This window comes from Phycodurus eques, chromosome 8 (genome assembly GCF_024500275.1).
Source record: "Phycodurus eques isolate BA_2022a chromosome 8, UOR_Pequ_1.1, whole genome shotgun sequence".
In the NCBI taxonomy this organism is placed as follows: domain Eukaryota; kingdom Metazoa; phylum Chordata; class Actinopteri; order Syngnathiformes; family Syngnathidae; genus Phycodurus; species Phycodurus eques.
The window spans coordinates 1777725-1796964 of NC_084532.1; the positions used below are offsets into that span (position 1 = coordinate 1777725).

General features: G+C 46.1%; 1 protein-coding gene across 5 annotated transcripts in view; it reads left to right on the forward strand.

The window, feature by feature from the left end:
• ect2 (epithelial cell transforming 2) overlaps positions 1 to 19240 on the forward strand; it is a 237404-nt gene that overhangs the window by 26401 nt on the left and 191763 nt on the right. For all 5 annotated transcript variants that reach the window (XM_061684632.1, XM_061684633.1, XM_061684635.1 and 2 more), the window contains exons 4-6: positions 4450 to 4542; positions 18352 to 18534; positions 18877 to 18966. In XM_061684632.1, the coding sequence (XP_061540616.1) occupies positions 4450 to 4542; positions 18352 to 18534; positions 18877 to 18966 (366 nt within the window). The remainder of the gene's footprint in view (positions 1 to 4449; positions 4543 to 18351; positions 18535 to 18876; positions 18967 to 19240) is intronic.

Consider the following 19240-nt stretch of genomic DNA (forward strand, 5'->3'; position numbering starts at 1 on the left):
GCACTGAAGGATCTGTTCCAACTACAGGGGCTCACACCACCCAGCCTCCCTGGTAAGGTCTATTCAGGGGTGCTGGAGTGGAGCGTCTGTCTGAGTCTAATCTCAGATTCAAGAGGAGCAGTGTGGTTTTCGTCTATGCCGTGGAACTGTGGACCAGCTCTACACCCTCAGCAGGGCCCTCGAGGGTGTATGGGACTTTCCCCAACTAGTCCACGTGTTTTGTGGACTTGGAGTAGGCGTTCGACCGTGTTCCTCGGGGGGGTGCTTCGTGAGTAGGTGGTACCGAACCCCCTGATACGGGCTGTTTTGGTCCCTGTATGACCAGTGTCAGCATTTGGTCTGCATTGCTGGCAGTAAGTCTGGTTCGTTTTCGGTGCGGGTTGGACTCCGCCCAGGCTGCCGTTTGTCACCGATTCTGTTCATAACTTTAAAGGACAGAATTTATTTTGGCGCAGCCGAGGTGTAGAGGGTGTTCGGTTTCGTGGCCTCAGTATTGCATCTCTGATTTGTGCAGAGGATGTGGTTCTGTTTGCTCCAGTGACAGTTGGAGATCATGCCTTAATGAAGCCGTGTGTGAAGCAGTTGGGATGAAAATCAGCACGTTGAAATCTGAGAACATGTTCCTCAGTCGGAAAAGGGTAGAGTGTCCTCTCTATGTCGGGGATGAGATTTTGCCCCGAGTGGAGGAGTTCAAGTATCTTGGGGTCTTGTTCATGAGAGAGGGAAGAATGGAACTGGAGATCGACAGGGGGATCGGTGCAGCGTTTGCAGTGATGTCAACTTTGTATCGGTCCGTTTTAGTCAACAAAGAGCTAAGCTGTAAGGCGAAGCTCTCAATTTACCGGTCGGTCTACGTTCCTACCCTCACTGAAAGAACAAGATCCCGGATACAGACGACCGAAATGAGTTTTCTCCGCAAGGTGTCCGGGCTCTCCCTTAGAGCGAGGGTGAGAAGCTCGGTCATCTGAGAGGGGCTCGGAGGAGAACCACCGCTCCTCTGCATTGAGAGTAGCCAGATGGGGTGGCTCACGCATCTGATTAAGTTGCCTCCTGGACGCCTCGCTGGTCAGATGTTCTGGGCATGTACCTCCTGGAGGAGACCCCGGGAACGACCCAGGAGACAATGACTGGCTTGGGAACACATCGGGATCCCCTGGAAGAACTGGAAGAAGTGGGTGGGGAGAGGGAAGTCTGCGCTTCCCTGCTAAAGCTACTGCCCCCGTGACCTGACCTCGGATAAGCCTAAGAAAATAGACGGATGGATACTTTTGAGACTTGAAAACAAAAACACACAACAGAGAGTCGCTGAGCAATGAAAGGTTACTGGTAACTTGGTAATGGCGATACAATGATAATTGTGGAAATGATTCAGTCATCTAGCACTTTAGAGCAGTTCAAAATGACTAATGGAGCGATAATCTGGTCCATTGACAATCGTGCAAATGGTGCAGGTACGTAGTTGTCAAGCACATGAGTGGACAGTATTGGTCAACAACAGATATGCAATTTGTGCAGAATGACGAGACCACGACAGTGAGTGCACGAACAATGGAGAAGTTTCCCGACGGAGATGTGAAAACAATTTCAAGACAAAATTGGCAGCATTTTACAGTGGAATTCGAAGTCTATCCACCTTGGGAATCTACACTCCCTACCCAACAAAATGGACAAGCATCATCTTCTGATAAAGACCAGTAAAGACTTCGGACGTTCCGCCGCCCTGTGCTTTACGGAGACTTGGCTTTCTGAGGCTGTCCCCGATGGCGCCGTCATGCTTCAAAACAAAAGGCGGCGGATATGCTTCTATATCAACGAAAAATGGTGTACGGATGTCACGGAGCTCAGCACACACTGCAGCCCACATTTAGAGTCGCTGTTTTTGAACTGTAAGCCATTCTACTCTCCTCGTGAGTTCACATCATTCATACTCAGCGGTGTTTACATTCCGCCTCAAGCTAACACAAACGCTGCACTGCTAACACTCGAACAAGTAAACGAAATTGAAAAAAACCACCCGGACTCACCCCTCATTATTCTCGGGGACTTTAACAACGCTAAACTCAACCACTAACTCCCTAAATACAAGCAGCACATTGACTGTCCTACCAGGGAAAATAATATTTTAGACTTCTGCTATACTACGCTAAATAACTCATACCATACCATACCTCGTGCAGCCCCGGGCTTGTCTGATCACTGCTTAATTCACTTCATACCAACATACAGACAAGAACTTAAATGCGCGAACCCTACAGTAAAAACAGTGAAAAAGTGGACCAATGAAGCAAAGATAGAACTTCAAAGCTGTTGAGACTGCACAGACTGGAGTGTCTTTGAAAATTCAGCTGGCAGCCTGGGTGAATATAAGGACACTGTCACATCCTATATTAGTTTCTGTGAAGATGTGTGTACACCAACAGTCATTTCGCACATTCAATAACAAGCCATGGTTCACTGCCAAACTTAAGCAACTTCGCCAAGCTAAAGAGGACGCATATCAAAGCGGGGACAGGGCTCTGTATAATTGCACTAGAAACCAGCTGACTAAAGAAATTAACATTGTAGAAAGAAACTATGCAGCAAAGTTGGAAAAACAGTTTAGCGCTAACAACTCTAAATCAGTCTGGCATGCATTACAATCGCTGACCAATGACAAGCGACGATCCCCCCATGCTGAGAACAATAGTAGACTAGCCAACGACTTGAACACCTTCGACTGTAGATTTGAAAAAGACACTTTCACACCCCACACCCACCCAGCCGCACCACCGACCACAATCACACCTCTGACTTCTGGTTGACCATCCACGAACAGGATGTCAGACGCATCTTCAAACAACAAAAGATTAACAAAGTGGCAGGCCCAGACCATGTGTGCCCATCCTGCCTCAAAGTCTGTGCGGACCAGCTTGCTCCAGTCTTCACACAGATCTTCAATAGATCTCTGGAACTGTGCAAAGTACCATCCTGTTTCAAACGCTCCACCATCATCCCAGTCCCCAAGAAACCTACAATCAGAATGTCTACAGGCCTGTCGCCCTGACATCTGTGGTCATGAAGTCCTTTCTACGCCACGTGCTGGACCACCTCAAAAGCGTCACACGTCCCCCGCTGGACCCCCTGCAGTTTGCCAACCAAGCAAACAGGTCTGCGGATGATGCAGTCAACATGGGACTTCAGCTCTGCGTTTAACAACCTCCCTGAACTCCTTTCCTCCAAGCTTCTCCAACTCAGCGTCTCGACTGTCATCTGCCAGTGGATTTACAGCTTTCTGACGGGCAGGACACAGCAGGTGAGGCTGGGGAAGGCCACCTCATCCACACGCAGCATCAGCACCGGGGCGCCCCAAGGTTGTGTCCTTTCGCCGGTGCTCTTCTCTCTCTACACGAACGACTGCACCGCAACGCAACCGGCTGTCAAACTCCTGAAGTTTGCAGATGACACCACTGTCATCGGCCTCATCAAAGACTGTGACGAGACTGCATATCGACAGGAAGTGGAGCACCTCGAGCTGAACATGCTCAAGACTGTACAGATGATTGTGGACTTCAGGAGGCATCCTTCCCCACAGCTGCCCCTTACGCTGTCCAGCTGCCTTGTGTCAGGAAGTGGAGCGGCTGGAGCTGTGGTGCGGCCGACGTAACTCTGCTTCTGCTTCTTTTTGCACAATTGTCAAAAAAATTAAAATAAAATTGTACCGGCATTACCAGATAACTAGCAACCCTTTATTGCTCAGTGACTGTTTTTCTCAATGTCTTTATGTCTCAAAAGTGTTCTCTGTCAATTGACTGCTTTTTCATTTTGTCTTCTCTCTTTTATGCCATTATGCTTGCCTCTTCTCATTGTCTCCTCCTCCCCGCCTCCTCCTCCTTTTTCCTCTTGTTCAATCTGAGGGAGAGACATTCACCTCAAGGCATTGTTGCCCTCTACAGGGTGCCATTCCTCATTGCAGTTATCCAGAGGCTTGCCGATCACACACAAACTGCACAAGTCCCTCCCCCAACCATTCGTGTTAAAAAACACCATTGACGTTTTAAGACGGCATTGACAGGGAATAGTTAGTTTCTGAATGAGGTCTTTGGACGGCATTGGTTGAGAATGAGTTAGGTTTTTTAGGTAACTGTGAGATGGGTGCCACCACCCCCACGACCCCAGTGAGGATATGCGGGTAAGGTTGGATGGATGGATGGATGTTGTTTGAGCCTTGGCCGAGCTGTGCATTGTCTGTTTGTCTAATTATATGATATTTGAAGTTGCTTTAGAAACAATTCATTGAGGCTGGAATTTTCTTTCTCTTCAGGCATCTTGCTTAAAACATCCCTTTCCTCCTTCCAATTTTCTCTACAGTAACATTCAGACACTTTGGACCATTCCTTAAGCATTCCCCTGCTTATGTCTTCCTCTGCAAATATTTGACATCTAGTTCCTTCTTGTTTTTTTTTTTTACAGGCTGTACGAGTAATGGAGGTACCTGTGGTGAAGATAAGAGGAGCCGAATCCTGTCCAGAAGAGAAAATGATGATCAAGTCTATTGTCAATATGGTACATTACCAGGCGTGTGACATGTTCTTTTGAGTGTGCTTTCAGCTGTTTATTAACATCCCAGTTGGAGGTTACCATACAATTAAATGCACAACAAAACAAATTACAGACATTGTATATTTAAATACAAGACACACATAGTTTTAGCTTGATGCTAACACTCTATGGCAAACCCTATTGATGGGCTAGCTAAAGTTACCGTTAGATCCCAGGAGGGATTTGCCTTCAAATCACGAATATTCACACACCAATGGCGTAGCAACACACAGAGACGGGTAATAGAACAATACTCTCTGGCATATATTCTTCCGAATCTGTGAAAAACTAGTTTCTTAAAGTACTCTTGCGACTTTCATCTTCTACTTTTTTTTAAGCTTATAGTAAACGTATTGCTCCATGCATACATTGCACCACACTGCCCCTAAGAAGCCAAGGTGAACTTCCGGGCGTAGTTTCTGGCAGGGCGGATTCTAGTGTAGCACCTGGATATTTGCATACACTGTTTCCCTGAATGCATTGCTATAGTTAAAATTACTGTATCACGTTTTGACTGTGTTAAAATGCATCTTTATTTTGTACAGACATGGTTTAATAGTTAGTGGTGTCGTTTTTAGTATAGTAGTGCTGGGTGATATATCTTGAAGCTTGATTTGTTTGATATTTTATTGATGCTCAATATGGAAAAATTGGGTTATCGATTTTGTTTTATGTACCTTTTGCTACTCTGATTTTTCATTGCCCCGTCAAAGTTGCGCAGCAGCTCTTGTGGTGCAGAGACAACATGGATGAAAAGACACTAATAACGAAGCTTTACACGATCGTTTTTTTTAAACTCTCTAATCGGTGATCGGCTCCAAAAATGCTGATCACCGATCCGATCACGATACAGGAATATGTCTATTTAAATTACCTGTTCCTTTACTGTACAAACTTGTGGACCTAATTGCTCAAAAAATTATATTTACAATAAATAATGTAGGCGGCACGGTGGACGACTGGTTAGACCGTCAGCCTCACAGTTCTGAGGACCCGGGTTCCATCCCCGGCCCCGCCTGTGTGGAGTTTGCATGTTCTCCCCGTGCCTGCGTGGGTTTTCTCCGGGCACTCCGGTTTCCTCCCACATCCCAAAAACATGCATAAATTGGAGACTCTAAATTGCCCGTAGGCATAACTGTGAGTGCGAATGGTTGTTTGTTTCTATGTGCTCTGCGATTGGCTGGCAACCAGTTCAGGGTGTACCCTGCCTCCTGCCCGATGACAGCTGGAATAGGCTCAAGCATGCCCGCGACCCGAGTGAGGAGAAGCGGTTCAGAAAATGGATGGATGGATAAATAATGTATCTTTGTTCCTCCTATGCCAGTGAGACATAGTGACTGACAGAACAAATTAATGGTCTTCTATTAGATGGCAGGAAGTAAACACAGTACTTAATGTATCCACTTTTTGTGACATTTTTGTTTGTTGGTGTGCCATGAGATTTTTCAATTGTAAAATATGTTCCTTGGCTCTATAAAGGTTGGAAATCACTGCTCTCGTCAGATCGTGTATTCTAATCAGTCAGGTCAAACCAACATTACAATATGACAGAAATAATGGGTGCTAACTTACTGTAATTACTTTATTTTTAATTAAATTACTTCACCCACACCGAAACTTTAGAGCATAAGTCGACAGACCGGAGGCATGCTTACGTAGAACTGTTCGTGATACCACTAGCTCGCTAGGCTACATAACGTTTTGTTGCCTGCTTGCGAGCCGTATTGTATTAAAAGTAACTGAACATAAGCCTTAAACGAACGTCCTCTCCTGTCCTGAGCACCGGTGACCACCAACACATGTTTTCCCCCATTTTGCTCAAATAATACAGTCGGGGCGATCCACTCTTGTTGTGGTCGCCACGGTAACGAGTGTATCCGGTCGCATTTGAGTTGACGAGATAAAGCCCACTGATTGTAAAAACGGGATGCGGTGGTATCGGAATACAAGCTTTTATTGCAGTAGTCTGACATAGTGCAAGCGTGAAAGAGCAAATTTGCCTTGTAGTCTGATTCGGGCATTACGTGTTGTCTGTCTCAGGCGTGTTGTCTGTTCCACAACGCCGACGTTTTTATTTTTTATAAATAACTTCATTGGCCGTCAGTTATTTACAGGTCTACGTCAAAAGACATGCGACAAGGCTAAAAAATAAACTAGCTTTTCGATTCAAATATACTGTGCATAATGGCGACGCGGAGTAAATGTCTTTTGCGGAGCCGATCAATGACGTCATTGATCGGATCGGCGAACTATGACATTAAAGCCGATCAGCATTAAATGCTAATTATCGGCCGATACCGAAAAGGCCCATAAAATCGGTGTAAAGTCTACTCATAACTCGAGAGCCAGAAATAGTCCTCAAAAAGGGCACAGAACATCTATCATTTGGAAACAACAGTAGTCTGCAAAACTTGTATGAAAGATGTTGCGACGAAGACAGGCATATCCGTGTAAAATCACCTGAAGATGAAGCACATTATCGAGTGCGATGCATGTTTCACGCTAAAGAGAGTCCCATCTCTCTGTGATGCTCCTGTATCCTCGACAAAACAAAGCACCGGAAGCGTAGCGATCATTGTGGCAGTTGAAGCACTTGTGCTTTTGTGTTCGCTCCATGAACGGGGCAAGAAGATAACAAGATAGTCTGCCAATCACTGATGTGATAGAAAGTGCTTTAGTATTCATTTGATGTCATGTTTGTCCTTCTTCTTCTTCTTCTTCTTGACTGGGCATTTGTGCGAGTGCATTGCTGCCACCTGAGGTTAAGTGATGAACACCTATCAATGAGCCAAGCTATAGAGAAGGGCAAGGTTGTATTCTTGGTTGTACAGCTCCATTCAAAACCTACCACCAATGCTATTGTTAAAAAAACTTGCAACAGAAAACATTTGACTGCAAGTGCGTCCGCGATTACAAGGTTGATGCAATAAATACATTACAATAACAAATATTGTAGCCATATTTTACTAACAATTATGATTATAGACCAATGATTATGTTGTCCAATTGAACAGTATTTAGTCAATTAATATTTAGTAATTATTTTTATCCTATTAGATAATATACTGCAATGACTGACCCGTGTTAACGTTCTTGACATAATTTAAAAGGTATGGAAATTCAAACAAATTGTTCTGGAAGTGAATTCCTATTGGTTGGCAGCTCTGTAGACACCCATAAATTGAATTTTAACGAATAATTGACTTCATTTATTTTGGGTTTAAGCCCTGGGATTCTTATTTTCCATTACTGAATTCTCATTTTGACACATTACAAATTTTGAGATCATTATATTTTGAAAAACCTGCAGCAAAAAACAATTCATTTATTTGCTTTATTAATAATTGTTAAATAAACCTTGTACTTCAAAATGGAAAAGAAATTGGTCTGGTCCAGTTTTATACATCTATAAACCTCAATACAATAAAGACCGAATCATATCGAATATCGACATTAGGGGAAAAAAAATAGGACATCAGATTTAGGCCGTATCGCCCAGCACTAGTGTATCGGTAAATTGGCACCCTGACTTAGAATGGTCAATTATTTAGCCTATTAATACCGCTTGCAGGCCTAGAATTCTACAAATGTCAGTTGGTCCACACGTTGCATGTTACCTGCATAATGTGTGCAATGATGTCATTATTTAAAATAGCATTGATGAGAACATTTAGCAAACAATTCCCTGGAATCGTTAACTTTGGAACAAGTTCTCAGCGATTCTTGGTTTTCGATTCCCATCCCGAGTTGTCATAATGGATTGTAAATCAGCTGTTTCAGAAGTTAATGGAAAGAGAGAAGAAGCCGTTGGAGTGCCTGCTGGATTAAGTGTGCATTGTTCGATAGTGCCTACCTCAGGGAAGGAGCTTGCAAAGGTGGTGGCCAGGATGTGGAGGGTCCAAGAGAATTTTGCCTGCCCTTGTTTTAATCTTGTTTTAACGTGCAAGTCCTCAAAAATGTGCAGGGGGTATCAGCCCCATCATCTGCCAGGCGTTTTGAACCAACTAGAATAGCTTGAAAAAGGGCATCATGAGCGTTTCCAACTCCAATTCATTTACAAACCCGATAAACAGAGATCGAAGATTCATCCATCCATCCATCCATCCATTTTCATCCGCTTATCCGAGGTTGGGTGGCGGAGAGACGTAGTCTATCCAGCGTGACCTGGGTCGTCCCCGGGGCATCCTAATCAGATACCCAAGCCACCTCATCTGGCTCCCCTCGATGCGGAGGAACAGCGGGTCGACACTGAGCCCTGCCCCGGATGACCGAGCTTCTCACCCTATTTCTAAGGGAGAGCCCGGACACCCTGCTCAGGAAACTTATTTCGTCCGCTTGTATCAGTGATCTTGTAAATGGAGATCTTCGCGTTTCAGCTCACCTCCCTCTTCACCATGACAGACCAATACAGAATCCATCCATCCATCTTCTACCGCTTATCCGAGGTCGGGTCGCGGGGGCTGTAGCTTTAGCAGGGACGCCCAGACTTCCCTTTCCCCAGCCACTTTATCCATCTCTTCCGGGGGGATCCCGAGGCGTTCCCAGGCCAGCCGAAGGATGTAGTCTCTCCAGCGTGTCCTGGGTCGTCCCCGGGGTCTCCTCCATGTGGGACGTGCCCGGAACACCTCATCAGGGAGGTGGCCGGGAGGCATCTGAATCAGATGCCCTAGCCACCTCATCTGGCTCCTCTTGATGTGAAGCTCAACGGCTCTACTCTGAGATCCACCCGGATGACCGAGCTTCTCACCTTATCTCTAAGGGAGAGCCCGGATACCCTGCGGAGGAAACTCATTTCGGCCGCTTGTATCCGGGATCTTGTTCTTTCGGTCACGACCCACAGCTCGTGACCATAGGTGAGGTTAGGAACGTAGATCGACCGTTAAATCGAGAGCTTCGCCTTTCGGTCTAGCTCCTTGTTTACCACAACGGATTGATACAAAGTCCGCATCACTGCAGACGCTGCACCGATCCGCCTGTCGATCTCCCGTTCCATTCTTCCCTCACTCGTGAACAAGACCCCAAGATACTTGAACTCCTCCACTTGGGGCAGGATCTCATCCCCGACCTGGAGAGGGCATGCTACCATTTTCCGACTGAGGGCTATGGTCTCAGATTTGGAGGTGCTGATTCTCATCCTAGTCGCTTCACACTCTGCTGCGAACTGCTCCAATGAGAGTTGGAGGTCATGGCTTGATGAAGCCAACAGAACCACATCATCTGCAAAATCCTCCCAATCACGCCCTTCTAGGTCTCACTGTCGTTGCCCACGTGAGCATTGAAGTCCCCCAGCAGAACGATGGAGTCCCCAGCGGGAGCGCTCTCCAGCACCCCCTCAAAGGACTCCAAAAAGGGTGGGTATTCTGAACTGGTGTTTGGTGCATTGGCATAAACAACAGTCCCATCCCCCCACCCGAATGCGGAGGGAGGATACCCTCTCGTCCACCGGGCTGAACCCCAACGTGCAGGCGTCGAGCCGGGGAGCAATAAGTATACCCACACCTGCTCGGCGCCTCTCACCGTGGGCAACTCCAGAGTGGAAGAGAGTCCAACCCCTCACGAGAGGACTGGTACCAGAGCCCAAGCTGTGCGTGGAGGAGAGTCCGACTATATCTAGTCGGAACTTCTCAACCTCACACACCAGCTCGGTCTCCTTCCCTGCCAGAGAGGTGACATTCCACGTCCGAGAGCCAGCTTCTATAGCCGGGGATCGGATCGCCAAGGTCCCCGTCTTCGGCCACCGCCCAGCTCGCACTGCACCTGACCCATATGGCCCCTCCCACAGGTGGTGAGCCCATGGGGAGGGGGACCCATGTTACCCTTTCGGGCTGTGCCCGGCCGGGCCCCATGGGTGCAGGCCCAGCCACCAGGCGCTCTCCTTTGAGCCCCAACTCCAGGCCTGGCTCCAGAGGGGGGCCCCGGTGACCCGCGTCCGGTCAAGGGAAACCTGAGTCCATAATTTGTCTTCTTCATAAGGCGTCTTTGAGCCGTGCTTTGTCTGGTCCCTCACCTCGGACCTGTTTGCCATGGGTGACCCTGCCAGGGGCATATAGCCCCAGACAACTTAGCTCCTAGGATCATTGGGACACACAAACCTCTCCACCACGATAAGGTGACGGCTCAAGGAGAATCTAATTTAATAAATTTCCAGGTCTGGAAAAGTATGAAAAAATGGAAACTGGAATATTTATGTTTCCAAGACTGTTTGAACAGCTGTATTTTCTCAAGGAAAGGTCAGAAACTGCTTTTTTTTGTTTCTTATTTAAGGCGCCTGGGAATGCAACAACGTTTGTGTGAGAGCACACAGTTTTATGCCATGGTTTTGATGCATTGCTCGATTCTGATTGGCACAAAAAATTCCTTTGTTGATAGCGTACACTAGGGCTGCACAATAAAAATTTTATCACTGCTGCATATGAAAAGGGCTTCATATGCCATGCATATGACAAGGGCTTCATATGCCATGCATATGACAAGGGCTTCATATGCAGCTTCATTCAGTGCTGCCACCTTCAAAATAAAAATAAAATGGCATTGATGCCCAATGAAGTAAGATATGAAGCAGTCGTTGTCGCGGCTGCCTTGACATCTACTTTTCGGCTAGCCTGACCAAAGTAAAAACAAAAAACAAAACGCCAGAGGTAGAGAGGGAAATCACAACTGTTGAGTTATTTGCAGTTTCTGACCATGCACAACTGAACAGTGGTCAAACAGAACAATGGAGACGTACCCATCCATCCATCCATCCATTTTCTGAGCCGCTTCTCCTCACGAGGGTCGCAGGCGTGCTGGAGCCTATCCCAGCTATCATCGGGCAGGAGGCGGGGTACACCCTGAACCGGTTGCCAGCCAATCGCAGGGCACATACAAACAAACAACCATTCACACTCACATTCACACCTACGGGCAATTTAGAGTCTCCAATGCATGCATGTTTTTGGGATGTGGGAGGAAACCGGAGTGCCCGGAGAAAACTCACGCAAGCACGGGGAGAACATGCAAACTCCACACAGGCAGGGCTGGGGATGGAACCCCGCACCTCAGAACTGTGAGGATGATGCTCTAACCAGTCGTCCACCGTGCCGCCGGAGACGTACCCGTCCTTGACAATTCACTATATTGACGGGGATTTTCAAATAAAAGTCTGTTTGCAGACTGTTATTGCCTTGTCTGCATAAATTGTATTTGCTTCCATTAAGTTGCAATTTGTGATTGCATTTTGTAATGCAATAGTTTAGTTTAGGCCTTGATAAAGTGGACTTTTTTGGGGTACATTTATTTTTTTATTATCTGTAACTTATTTAAAGATTAATTTTGCACTGGAAACTGTTACTTATTGTTTGTTGAAAAGTAGTGCAATAAAAATAAGACAGAGAAGGTGGAAAGCGGCTTCTTAGGCAAAAAGAAAAGAGGAAAGAACAGAGCCAAGAAATGAATGTGGGGACTTTAAATGTTAAGACTATGACAGGAAAAGCCTGGGAATTGGTTGACATGATGATTAGGAGAACGGTTGATACTGTATGTCCAGTGTGTCCAGCAGAGCATGTGGGAAGGCAGGAAGGCTAGAAGTTTAGAGGCAGGGTTCAAATGATTTTACCATGGTGTAGATGGGAAGAGAAATGGTGTCCGGGTTATTTTAAAGGAAGAGTGAGCTGAGAATGTCTTGGAGGTGAAAAGAGTATCGGATCGAGTGATGAGGCTGAAACTTGAAATTGAGGGTGTTATGTATAATGTGATTAGTGCCTCTGGCCCACAGGTCTGATGTGACCGAGAGGTGAAAGAGAAATTCTGGAAGGAGCTCGACGAAGTTTTTCTTAGCATCCCAGACAGAGAGAGAGAGTCGTGATTGGTTCAGTGTACTGGACATGTTAGTGAAGGAAACGGGGGTGATGAAGAAGTGATGGGTATGTTTTGCATCAAGGAAATGAACTTGGAGGGACAGATGGTAAGAGTAATGGTGAGTGTGGTAAGGAAGTGAAGAAACGGGTCCATGCAGGTTTGAATGGGTGGAGGAAGGGTTCAGGTGTTTTATATGAAAGAAGGGTCTGTTCTAGGATGAATGGCAAAGTTTATAAGACAGTGGTCAGGCCAGCCATGATGTACGGATTAGAGACAGTGGCACTAAAGAGACAACAGAAAGCAGAGCTGGAGGTGGCGGAAAAGATGTTGAGGTTCTCTCGAGGAGTGACCAGGTTGGATAGGATTAGAAATGAGCTCATCAGAGAGCCAGCCAAGGTAAGATGTTTTGGAGACAAAGTTAGAGAGAGCAGACTTCAATGTTTTGGACACGTCCAGAGGAGATGAAGATTAAGAAGACAAAGGCAGAGCAGAGAACCATCTGGTGGAAGCTGAGAAAAGAGGTGTGTTGTGCGGCTTTTCGAGAAGAGGTGAGACAGGCTCACGGTGGTTAGGTCCGAAGAAGTGTGACACTGAGAGGACAGAGGAGAGGAGAAAGGAATACGATGCGAGGGAGGGCAAATATAGAGGTGGCAAAGGCGAAACAAGGGGTATATGATGACATGTATGCCAGGTTCGACACTAAAGAAGGAGAAAATGATCTATATAGGTTGGCCAGACAGGGATGGAGATGGGAAGGATGTGCAGCAGATTAGGGTGATTAGGAATAGAGATGGAAATGTGTTGACTGGGGTCAGGAGTATGCTGGATAGATGGAAATAATACTTTGAGGAGTTGATGAATGAGGAAAATGAGAGAAGGAAGAGTAGAATAAGTGAGGTGGACCAGGAAGTGGCAATGTTTCGTAAGGAGTAAGTTAGAAAGGCGCCAAGAGGATGAAAAATGGAAAGGCAGTTTGTTCTGATGACATACCTGTGGAGGTATGAGCAACCAGGAGAGGTGGCTATGGAATTTTTGACCAGCTTGTTCAACAGAATTCTAGCGGGTGAAAGGAAAAGTGCGCTGATGCCCATTTTTAAGAACAAGGGTGATGTGCAGAGCTGTGAGAACTAAAGAGGAATAAAGTTGTCGAGCCACACAATGAAGTTATGGGAAAGAGTAGTGGAGGCTGGACTCAGGACAGTATTTGCGGAGAACAGTATGGTTTCATGCCTAGAAAGAGTACCACAGATGGATTATTTTCCTTGAGATGTTGATGGAAAAGTCCAGAGAAGGTCAGTAGGAACTAAATTCTGTCTTTGTAGATCGAGAAAAAGCCTATGACAGCGTAGCCAGAGAGGAACTGTGGTACTGCATGTGGAAGTCTGGAGTCGCAGAGAAGTATGTTAGAATAATACAGGACATGTATGAGGGTAGCAGAACAGTGATGAGGTGTGTTGATCGGTAGCGCCTACCTGAGGGAATGAGCCGGAAGTTCTGGTGACCGGGATGTGGAGGGTCAGAGAGGATTTTGCACCCCCTTGTCTTAGTTCTGGCAGCGTGTAAGTCCTCAAGGGTTGGTAGGGGGGTACTGACAATCCTTTCAGCAGTTTTTATTGTCCGTTGCAGTCGGAGTTTGTCCTATTTTGTAGCAGCACCAAACCAGACTGTGATGGAAGAACACAGGACTGATTCGATGACCGCTGTGTAGAACTGCCTCAGCAGCTCCTGTGGCAGGCCGTGCTTTCTCGGAAGCCGCAGGAGGTACATCCTCTGCTGGGACTTTTTGAGGACTGAGTTGATGTTGGACACTTCAGATCCTGAGAGACTGTAATTCCCAGGAATTTGAAGGTCTTGATGGTTGACACAAGGCAGCTGGACAACGTGAGGGGCAGCTGTGGCGAAGGATGCCTCCTGAAGTCCATGATCATCTCTACAGTCTTGAGCGTATTCAGCTCCAGGTTATGTCGGCCGCACCACAGCTCCAGCCGCTCCACCTCCTGTCGATATGCAGACTCGTCACCGTCCTTGATGAGGCCGATGACAGTGGTGTCATCTGCAAACTTCAGGAGTTTGACAGCCGGTGCGCTGAGGTGCAGTCGTTTGTGTAGAGAGAGAAGAGCAGCGGAGATGGACACAACCTTGGGGCGCCCCAGTGCTGATGCTGCGTGTGGATGAGGTGGCCTCCCCCAGCCTCACCTGCTGTGTCCTGCCCGTCAGGAAGCTGTAAATCCACTGGCAGATGACAGGTGAGACGCTGAGCCCGAGAAGCTTGGAGGAAAGGAGTTCAGGGATGATGGTGTTGAACCCTGACTGAAGTCTGGGAACAGGATCCTTGCGTAGGTCCCTGCACTGTCGAGGTGTACTAGGATGAAGTGCATGTTGACTGCATCATCAGCAGACCTGTTCGCTCGGTAGGCAAACAGCAGGGGGTCCAGCAGGGGACCTGTGACGCTCTTGAGGTGGTCCAGCACGAGACGGTCAAAGGACTTCATGACAACAGATGTCAAGGCGACAGGGCTGTAGTCATTTAGACCCCAGATTGCAGGTTTCTTGGGGACTGGAATGATGGTGGAGCATTTGAAACAGGATGGTACTTCGCACAGTTCCAGAGATCTATTGAATATCTGTGTGAAGACTGGAGCGAGCTGGTCCGTGCAGACTTTGAAGGCAGGATGGGGACACATGGTCTGGGCCTACCGCTTTGTTAATCTTTTGTTGTTTGAAGATGCGTCTCACATCCTGTTTGCGGATGGTTAACACAGAAGTCAATGGAGTGATAGTGGTCGGTAGTGCGGCTGGGTGGGTGTGGGGTATAAAAGTGTCCTTTTCAAATCTGCAGTAGGTGTTCAAGTCGTTGGCGAGTGTGCTATTGTTCTCAACTTGGGTGGGGGGGGTTGTCGCTTGTAATTTGTCAGCGATTGGAATACATGCCAGACTGATTTCGAGTCGTTAGCGCAAACTGTTTTTCCAACTTTGCAGCAAAGTTCCCTTTTGCAATGTTAATTTCTTTAGTCAGCTGGTTTCTAGCGTGATTATACAGGGCTGTTTTTTAGCGTAGTATAGCAGTGGTCCAAAATGTTATTTTCCCTGGTGGGACAGTCGATGTGCTGCTTGTATTTAGGGAGTTCGTGGTTGAGTTTAGCTTTGTTGAAGTCCCCGAGAATAATGAGGGGTGAGTCCGGGTGTTTTTTTTCAATTTTGTTCACTTGTTCGGCAAGCATTAGCAGTGCGGCGTTCGTGTTAGCTTGAGGCGGGATGTAAACGCCAGCCAGGATGAATGATGCAAATTCACGCGGCGAGTAGAATGGCTTACAGTTCAAAAACAGTGACTGCAAATGCGGGCTACAGTGTGTGCTGAGCTCCATGATGTCCGTACACCATTTTTTGTTGATATAGAAGCATATCCCGCCGCCTTTTGTTTTCCCCGATAACTCTGTGATGCGGTCTGCTGGGTGAAGATGAAAACCCGGAAGCATGACGCCGCCATCGGGTACAGCCTCACAAAGCCAAGTCTCCGTAAAGCACATGCCGGCGGAGCGTCCAAAGTCTTTACTGGTCTTTTTCAGAAGATAAAGCTCGTCCATTTTGTTGGGTAGGGAGCGTAGATTCGCGAGGTGGATCGACTTCGAATTCCACTGTAACATGCTGCCAATTTTGTCTTGAAATTGTTGTCACATCTCCGTCGGGACACTTCTCCATTGTTCGTGCACTCACTGTCTTAGTCTCGTCATTCTGGACAAATTGCATATCTGTTGTTGACCAATACTGTCCACTCATGACAGGTTGACAACTACTTATCTGCACCATTTGGACAATTGTCACTGCTCCAGATTATCGCACTACTAGGCACTTTCTTCTTCTTCTTTTCCTTTCGGCTTGTCCCGTTAGGGGTCGCCACAGCCCGTCATCCTTTTCCATGTAAGCCTATCTTCTGCATCCTCCTCTCGAACACCAACTGCCATCATGTCTTCCCTCACGACATCCATCAACCTTCTCTTTGGTCTTCCTCTAGCTCTCTTGCCTGACAGGTCCATCCTCATCATCCTTTGACCAATATACTCACTATTTCTCCTCTGGACGTGTCCAAACCATCCAAGTCTGCTCTCTCTAACCTCTCTAATCCAGTATATCACATAAACTTGGCCTTTGAACAGGAATGTCAAGACTTTTTTTATTTTTATTTTTTTTATTTCCACTGTATATTTTACAATCCAGTGCAATTATTGTTATTTTTCCAATTGAAAACTCAACAAAAGCAACTGTAAATTGAGGAGCTGGAACGGATGAATGGACTTTTATTTCATTTCATTTGGGAAAATTTTTTTGATAGACCCCTCCTTGAGCTGTCACCTTATCGTGGTGGAGGGGTTTGTGTGTCCCAATGATCCTAGGAGGTAAGTTGTCTGGGGCTTTATGCCCCTGGCAGGGTCACCCATGACAACCAGGTTCTAGTTGAGGGACCAAATAAAGCACGGCTCGAAGACCCCTGATGATGACGACAAACGATGGACTTGGTTTTCCCTTGCCTGGACGTGGGTCACTGGGCCCCCACTCTGGAGCCAGGCCTGGAGGTGGGGCTCGAAGGTGAGCGCTTGGTGACTGGGCCTGCACCCATGGGGCCAGGCCGGGCACAGCCCGAAAGGGTAACGTGGGTCCCCCTTCCCATGGGTTCACCACCTGTGGGAGGGGCCACTGGGGTTGGGTGCAGTGTGAGCTGGGCGGTGGCCGAAGGCAGGGACCTTGGCGATCCGATCCCTGGCTTCAGAAGCTGGCTCTAGGGACGTGGAATGTCACCTCTTTTTGCAGGGAAGGAGCCCGAGCTGGTACGTGAGGTTGAGAAGTTCCGACTAGATATATTCGGACTCGCCTCCACACACAGCTTCGGCTCTGGTACCGTTTCTCTCGAGAGGGGTTGGACTCCCTTCCACTCTGGAGTTGCCCACGGTGAGAGGCGCCGAGCAGGTGTGGGTATACTTATTGCCCCCCGGCTCGGTGCCTGTACGTTGGGGTTTACCCTGGTGGACGAGAGGGGAGCCTCCCTCCGCCTTCGGGTGGGGGGATGTGTCTTGACTGTTGTTTGTGCCTATGCACCAAACAGCAGTTCAGAGTACCCACCCTTTTTGGAGTCCTTGGAGTATCCACCCGGAAGAGCTGGATGAAGTGGCTGGGGAGAGGGAAATCTGAGCGTCCCTGCAAAAGCTACTGCCCCCGCGACCCATCCTCAGATAAGCAGTAGAAAATGGATGGATGGATGATTTGAAAGATGAGTAAATTAATTTGGTCTTGGTTCCAGAAGAAATTCAGCATCTCGAAGTAAAGGTAGGACAGGACAAGTAAATTGAGTTACAAGCTTCCTGTTGGAACGAATTAAACTCAGAAGTCAAGATGATACTGTATTGTCATGTGAATGATGGAAAAGGTTGAGCTATGCGCACGCCTGTGCGTGTAAGTCTTAAAATATACTACTACTAATAATAATCTACGATAAACCAATCATCCACACAATTGTTTGTGCACTTGCATAATCTATGAGCCAATGTATAGGGTATTACTTATTTTTTAAATGTGAATGCATTTCAGATCTTTGCAAGGAAAAAAAGGATTCCTGTATTGAAATTAATTTTATAGACCTGCAAGTTGTGGCTTGTGGATCCCAATTTGAACAGCTTCTTGTTACCTACGTCTCAAAAATTAGGGCACTCAATTTTAATTGTTGCTTGAACTTCATTTAGTAATTTTGTAAATATTTTATAAATATTTTCTGTGAAAATGATTTCATTGCATGGGGTTTAAACACTTAGATAACTTTAAGGAACCAAACAAAAGAGAGAATTGTTTTGATTTAACATGTTTTTTGGTAATTCTGTAAACTACATAACTAAATTTTGTGATTTTTTAAAAAAATTAAAAAAAATTTTTTTTTCTCTCCATCCTCAGGAAATCACTATACCATTTATAATAACGGACAACATCCAGGAGTTTCGGGAAGAAGAGAACACTGAATTTGAGACAGTGTTTGTCCTCACTGACTTTAAATCTTCAGATTACCGTGACCTCTATAAACGTGATAACAGGATTATTGGTCCTCCTGTTGTGCTGCGCTGTGTTTTAAAGGAGGAGGTAAGATAACAATAAGTGCATTTGAAATATGTTTACGTGACCTTTTTCTGTGTCTTTCTCAGAATTCTTCCTTGTCTCTGCATGAATTAATGTGCACATGAATATATATATATATATATATATATATATGTATATATGTATAATATATATATATGTGTGTGTGTGTGTGTATAGATATACACATACTATATATATATATATACACACACACATACGAAAGACCACATTTTACGGTGCTGTGAACCTCTATTTGCAAAAATGTAATTTTAAAGTGTTCAGAAATCAAATTCGTGCTCATTTATTTTAACAGCAGTCTTTTTTTTTTTTTTTTTTTTTTTACAGCCAATACCATTTTCATGTCGCCCTCTGTACTCCACCACGATGTTGAACCTGTCACTGTGTTTTACTGGCTTTCGGAATAAAGAAGAAATGGTGAGTTTATTCCTTCATCTTTTTTTAAATAGTACTGCTAATAGTTTACCATATGTAAGACCAATTGGCTTGGCATTCTATCATTGTGTGGTGACCCACAAGAGAGAGTCATTCACCAGTCAGCTGTACCTTTAAGAGAGGGGCGGGAGAGACATGGCTTTCTGGATTCAAATAGGACAGTAAAGAGACCCAACCTGCTTCCTTCGCTTTGTCTCATTATTTACCGCACTTCCACAATTGGTGACCCCAATGTGATTAATAATTTCAGAACACA